This window comes from Pterocles gutturalis, unplaced genomic scaffold (assembly GCF_000699245.1).
Source record: "Pterocles gutturalis isolate BGI_N339 unplaced genomic scaffold, ASM69924v1 scaffold31636, whole genome shotgun sequence".
Classification (NCBI taxonomy): domain Eukaryota; kingdom Metazoa; phylum Chordata; class Aves; order Pterocliformes; family Pteroclidae; genus Pterocles; species Pterocles gutturalis.
Genome location: NW_010106503.1, coordinates 46,736 through 53,948, shown reverse-complemented (window position 1 = coordinate 53,948; position 7,213 = coordinate 46,736). Strand labels below are relative to the sequence as shown.

At 40.2% G+C, this 7,213-nt stretch overlaps 1 protein-coding gene across 1 annotated transcript; it reads right to left on the bottom strand.

The window, feature by feature from the left end:
- Window positions 1–1,124: 1,124 nt before the first annotated feature.
- On the bottom strand, window positions 1,125–5,037 carry TSHZ1 (teashirt zinc finger homeobox 1; the record flags this gene model as incomplete). The annotated part of the gene is made up of 2 exons (XM_010087814.1): window positions 1,125–4,482; window positions 4,585–5,037. Coding segments are annotated over 2 exons (3,083 nt in total), but the record flags the coding sequence as incomplete, so codon positions are not given.
- Between the last annotated feature and the right edge of the window lie 2,176 nt (window positions 5,038–7,213).

Genomic DNA, 7,213 nt, shown 5'->3' with positions numbered 1-7,213 from the left:
AAGTACCGCAGCACTCAACAGACTGCAGGGGCAGAAGCCACAGCCTCTTACTATGCAACTGTTGAAATCAAAAGCTGTTTTGCCTGAGAAGGAAGAGAGGAGATGGTCTTTGAACGCACACAGAAAATGACTATGGGCACAGTCATACGGCATAGGAAAATTAACTTGGCCAAAACCTTTGCAGCCCTCTTGTACTTCAGTGATGAGCTGAATGCCCATTGCTAATTGATGGCGCCCCACTGATTCTGTACCTTTTGCAGCAGGTACATACTGCAAATCTCTTTTAAGAGGTTATTAGTATTACGGCTTCAAATGAAACACGTCAGCATACAGATCACGAGAGATGATTTCAAATAGATTTTTGGTGGCTGATTATATAAACGATGCCTCTTACAGCTGGAATAACACCTCAAAGGCAATATAATGACGACATGACAATGTATGTAAATCAAGAACTGCATGTGGGTTTATTTTACACTTGAGAAAACAGTGGATTTAATTGTGTGAACCAAAATGTACTGTACAATATTAATGATAAAACATCAAAATGTATAATTCATAGTGCATTGCTTGCTTGCCTTTTTTTTTTTTTTTTTTTTTTGCCAGATAGTTCCTTTAAGTACATGCATCTGGAAAGATGCAGGTGCCAGTAAAATTTCTCTATTTATATCAAGCTGCAGGAACTAAATTTTATTCAAAAAGTGTGGTTTTACATTATATACACAGAAATTGAATATAAAATGACAATATAAAAAGTTAAAAGAGAAAGCATACAGCCAGAAGGTACAAAGAAAGTTGAACAGTTTAAAATGGTACAATATGTAACATGTATTTTTTAAGCTGATGCTGGCAATTTACAAGGAACAGAATCCAACATTTGCCCCATTTTTTTTGTTTTCATTTACCAATGCAGCACACTATAGAAAGGTCAGCTTGTACCAAAGCTTAACATTTGTAAATAACTATAAACTGCAGTATTTTACAGGAAAAAAAAAAAAAGGAAATAAAAGAGCATTTTTACACTTGTTTTAAATAACAGCTTGCATACTTTTTTTTTTCTTCTTTTTTTTTTTTTTTTTTTTTTTTGCCAAAAAGTGGCAATTCTCAGCATCCAGAGGGTTTGGGCATAGTAGCAACTTGGTTTGCTTTTTTTTAAAATTATTATTTAACTTATACTGTTGTGGCTTCCTAACCCCTTGAGTACTACACAGCTCTCCTTCTTCCAAGGACTGCATGCACAATTTCTTCACAAACCAGTTCTGCATTAAAACAAAAAAAGAAGCTTATTCATTAAAAAAAAAAAAGTTCTGCTTCCAACACAGCTTTTATTTGAATGAAATGCCTTTAAGCTTTTTGCTTTGTTTTTCCTTATTTACTTATTTAGTCACTGGGAAAGGCACAGATATGCTATTAGAGTTCTCAGAGGGTTAAAACTTGACACTACCAGGTTCTGTGACCTTTATTGTCATGGCAACTTTGTAATTTTAGGATGTCTCTTTATCATTGTTCTTTGTGTCTTTCTTTATGGCTAAATTAATGTCTCTCAATAGTGTCTCGCACTATATTCCACAAAAGATAGCTTAACATCAAGGACAGATGTTGAAAATAAAGGTCAGACTTTGACTCACAAAAAATAAAAACAGAAACAAAAAATAACCATGCACAGATCAGACAAAGAGCATATAAATATAACTACAAAATAAGTGTAAGAAAAACCAAGGTCCAGATAGGCAGTTCAGCAACAAAAGTAAGACTGATTTCAGAGGCTCAGGTCAGGCCTAGTGCAGTACTATGAAGAAGTTTAGTGCAATGTTCCTGTGGTCACTTGCATACCTGGCTGCTTACCTGGACGCTATTGTTTTTCTAACTCAGTTACATAGATCAGATGGTCCTCTGGGGACTTGCCATGTGTTTTACTAAGGTGCAGTTTGACTGCATGCTTGCTTGCAAAAGTTCGGTTACAGAGCTTACACTGGAATATGGAGCCTAAGTCCTCCTCGGCAATTCCAAGTGAGCCCAAAGTCTTGTTTGTGAGGACTTTTGAAACATTCTGCTGTTCTTGAATCTGATTAAGTGGCAACTTTGACAGATCCTTCAAACTAAACCCTAGATGTGTCTCTAAGTGACTTATGTATGTAGAAGCAGTCCTGAACTGAGAGGCACAATCATTGCAAAAGAAAACAGGATGTCCTGTGTCCAAGTTCTTTAAAAATTTAGTTCCACCTGTCCTCCTTAACTGATACTTCACATTGGCCAGCCAGTGGCTAATTGTGGTCATGGAAAGACCAGTAAACTTAGAGATGTGTACCCGTTCTTGTGGACCTAGGTCCGACATAATGTATTTGCCTTCTGGGGTCTCCCTCAAGCTGGAAGCAAACTGGGCCTGAAGGATCAGAAGATGCTGAGGGTTCCAGTTGGACTGTCTGCCCTTCCTCTTGTGTACTGGTGACAGTTCATCCAGAGCTTCCTCGAAGCTGCTCCCATCAGCATCAGATTTCTCTGACACAGTAGACGGAGTTGAAGACTTAGGTGTCAAACGCCCTGTGAGGTTCTTCACCATATCAGAAATATCCAGCAGGGCACTCTCCCTTAGTGGGGACGAAGAAGAGTCAGCCACACTGGAAACAAGAGGTTTGTTTTTGGACTTGGTTAAATCAATAGGTTGATCACTGTTCTCATAGTAATACCGGTCAATAGCATCAGTCTGCTTGACCGGAGTGGTTGGGTAAATGGGTTTGTCCAACATGCTGTTGCTAATTTTGTATAGCATGGCCAAAGGGTCCAGAGAGGGGCTTACTGGCTTAGAAATTTTGCCTAAGTGGGTATTCATAATGGACTGTAAAGCACTCAATGGATTAATGAAGGATGGCTCAGGTGAATGATCTGTGATGATTCCTAAATTGTTACAGCCATTTGCAACCTTTGTTTTAAGTGGCTCTGTACCATTTGGTGTATGTGCTTCTGCAGGACTATCCTTTTTGACCTTCTGAACTTCTGTCTCAGAGCTTTTTTTCTGCTGTTGTTTGTTATTTATTTCTTCTGCTTTTAGGAAGTCCTTGTTTTCTTTAGCAGCAGGTGACATGGGTTTAACTGGAGAACTCTTCTCTTTCTCCAGAGGCTTTTCTTCCTTCTTCACACTGATTTTACCTGTAACTTTCTCCACCAGTTCTTCCATAGCTGATACATTACTCTTGTGAGGTGGGGGTGTGAGATTGCCTGGGGAATGGATGAGCGCATTGTGTTCTGATGACAGTGATTTTACACTGCTGGCATAAGATGGCTGCATTTGAACGCTCTGCACTGCAGGCTGCAGGGATTTGACTGTTCCTGGGAGCTGGTAAGCTGCATGAATACTGGGATATCCTCCCCAGGAAGGTGCTCCATTCTGAGCTTTGCTGATAGCTGTTGTCACTGTGTTCTCCAGGGATTTCAGTATGTCTATTCCACCTTTAGGACTATCATCTAGGTCCTCCTCTCTGAGGTACTGATACAAAGTTGTTGGCTCAAATTTCTCTGTAGAGTCCTCATTCTCTTCTTTAATCTTTTTCTCTGTTTCACTGACCACCACCTTTTCCTTCTCCAGGTCTTTCTTTTCCTCCGAGTTTGTGGAGCCCACTGGGGAATCGGGCTGCTTCTTAATGTTGGAGGCTGGTAGCCTCGTGTGGGTGGTGGGTGGAAGAGGTATAGACTGTATCTTCTCCTCCACCACAGGGTCCAATACTAGCTGTTTGCCTTTTTTGGAAGCAGAATTGGTCACCTTCAAGAAATGACCAGTGACCATCATGTGAGCAGTGAGCTGCTGCAAAGTGTCATGGGAACTGCCACATTCCATGCATTTCAGTATTTGGGCTTTGCGGGCCTCAAACTGCCAAGTATAGCTAGCACCATTTTGATATCCATAGCGGTTGTTTGGAGTCACATAGGGGTTGGCAGTTTTCTGATCCTTTGCAGACTCACCCAGTGAAGCTTCTGCGGTGATGCCTGTTGGCTCAGGTGAACAAGGTGAAGCTAAGTCCTGAAGTGCTCGTTTTTTGGTAGAAGGGACCAATTTAGTGATGGCTGGTACTGGCTCCTTCAGAGGCACTTTCTGGTAATGTTTTGTTTTTATCATATGGACGCTGAGGTCTTGCAAAGACTCAAATGAATGCCCACAGTACATGCACTTCAGCACTTTTTGGGCATCCTCTTTGCCTTCCATTTCCATAAGTGATCGTTTTCTAGGCTTTGACCACCGTTTGGTCTTATCAGCTTCTTTATCTCTGTTGTCATCACGGTAATGTCCAGTTTCATTCATGTGCACTGTTAGCTCCACCAGTGTGTCATAGGCTGCACTGCAGTCTTTGCATCGGAACTTGCTAGCACCGGTGAACACAGACCCATAAAGTTTATTGTTTTGCCGGTAAAGCTGTACTGTGCTGAAAAGACTAGGCTCTGGAAGAAGTCCGTATGATGAGGTCTGCTGCAAAGTTTTAGCTAATGCAGCTTGGTGCCAGTCATAACCTGAGCCACCACTGCTACTATTACTGTTACTAGTATTACTGATAGTTGTACTGGTACTAGTGTTGGTACTGCTACTACTAGTACTCTGGGAACTAGCATTGGTGTCAGTACTGGTGGTGTTCTCGTTCCGGCTGATTCCATTGTTGCTGGTGGTTGGATTGGATTTCTTTAAGTCCAAAGCTAAACTGGACCAGCAAGTCTCTGAAAGCAAATTTGCATACACAGCTTTTATTTGTGCCAAGCTGTCCTGTGGATAGGAAACATTGTCTGTGCACTGAGGATCCTCTTTCTCTTCTTTAGAGGAAGTGCTTTTGAAATGGGCCAGCTGATCGCTGTTTTCACTAAATGGCGAACCATAGCCTGCATCCTGATTAGTTGCAGTGCTGACTGGGGAGTTCTGGTAGCTTTGAGCCTCTTTGATCTCCGCTTCTTCATTGCACAAACACTCATTCTCCTGGATGTCCAGAGACAGCCCATCATCTTCCACGCTGTCTTCATCTATTTCTGCTGCTTTCAATTCCTCCTCAGGAACATATGCTAAAATACAGGAAGGGAGAGGTGGGGGGAGGGGGGAGGGACATAAGACAAAGTTATTGAACACGGACATTTTACTTCACTGCTGTCTTCTGTACTAAAAGCAGTAACCATAAAGACAAATTTTGAAGATACATCCAGAAACCAAACTCGCCATCACTCACACACTCCACCTATAAATCGAGATACTCTGTCCAGGGTACAGTTTGATGTCAGTGCTATCTAAGAATACACTCCAACTTCAGCAGTAAAATAGGTGCCAGGACCACAGTAGATACGATAATATCAAAACCAAAATCAAACAAAGAGCCTACTATAAACAGTTTTTATCAACTTAAAAAATGGCCTGGCACTGAACTATATTTACTGCACTATGTATGCGCAACATGTGGCAGCCGACCTGCACCCCTCAGAGCAAGGTGTTCAGAACCACTGGCTTGAGCAACTCCATCTCGTCAGGGCTGTCTTTTCTGGCAAACTGGCTTTAGCCACAGCTTCAAGGGCCATTTCTGTGTCACTGACACCTGACTCTAATGGAGCTATATGGGGTAAGTGTGTCAGGTCAGCTCTTCCAGGGTCTCCTGGTGTCGGGCTGTACTGGGTCCATCCAAGAGCAGAACAGCTTTCACTTTTACAAGGTAAAAGAGAATCACGACTATGATTGTTTCCTGAAATGGCTAGGATATACTCTTGTGATTTGATGTGGGTCCTGCATCTACTATTTTGAAAAAAGCCACCAGCAACTAAAAGTAAATGTTAGAGATTAATTTTTAAAACAAACTTGTTGTTGACCTCCAACCCAGCTTGATTATTGGCTTATGGTAAACATCAAACTTTGCTATTGTATTGCCACCTGGTGAACCTATGTAATCTTACCAAACTAAGTGTTTATCTATATCAAACTATTTTTTAAACTAGAAAATGTGATATTCATGAGCAGATGGTCATTACATCAAAACACATTTACTCCAAGGGCCCAATTCACAGAAGTGGCTTACATGTACCTAAATGATAAATGTACACTTCCATTGCAAAGCAGAAAGCACACTTGTACACATTTCCCTCCAGTTTTGTAAAAGAAGCTTAAAAAAATCACAATGATAATGGAATGTAGATCATTTATAAGCATGTCAAGGTAGAAAACATGGATTGTGAACAATTTTCAGTAATTGAATAAAAAAATGCCTCCTTGTCAAGTGAACAGTGCAGCAAGTGATGCTGAAATGTGGGTTATGTCCTTCCATGGTACAATACTGAAGAAAAGCCAGAAAAAGAGGCACTTCTGCGCCTATGAGATATGAAGAAAATATATATTATCATGTTAACAAAGCTGAGGTCTTCGTCAATCAGGGGGAGCATAAGTACAAGTTGAGCTTCTTTTTGTACATAGTTGCTAATATATTCTGAAACTTAATTTCTGAAAAAGAAAAAGAATCTTTTCTCATGTATTATGAACACTCTTTGAAACATTTTTTTCTTTTTTTTTAGAAAATTAACAGTACTATAGCCAGTACTGCATTCTGTATTCACCTTTGCAATTCATTCTTAATGCAGACCCTAACTACTTCAGTCTGACCTTTTAAGACGAAGTAGGAAAGTAGTCCATCTAGTACTGGGGTAGTGCTGAACCTTAAGATGCCTCCTGCATCATTCATCTGTCCTCTAAGTGTCAAATTTTTACAGAAAATAATTTGATGTTGTGTTTTTTTAAAAAAGTGTTAAGCAGCACCCAATACCTTACAGATGTGTCAGCTTCAGGTGTTTTCTAGTCTTTTTTAAAGGACTGGTGAGTACCAAGCACAATAGAAGTCACTACAGAAATCATCCTGGAGCCAAAGGCCAGGAAGATGCCAGAAAAGCATTATAAAACAAGAAAAAAAAAAATTTAGTCCATAAAATGAAAAATAAAATACAAAAATAGTAAAAGAACTAAGAAATCAGCTAGCTTCCCAGTGTTGAAGAAATTATGCTGGTGAAACGCTCTGCAGGTATTTGAGTACGGTAGTACCACTGCAGTTGTGAATTCTAGGTATGCAAGCAGAATTCTCTCCCACAGCTACAGTCTAAGGTCTCTTAGCTCTCTCATTAAACACACCTGTTTTCAGTCATTTCTAACAGCAAAAGGCAAGATGTTTTTTAGTTTCAGAAAAGTAAAGAAGTTACAGAATAATATGGTTTC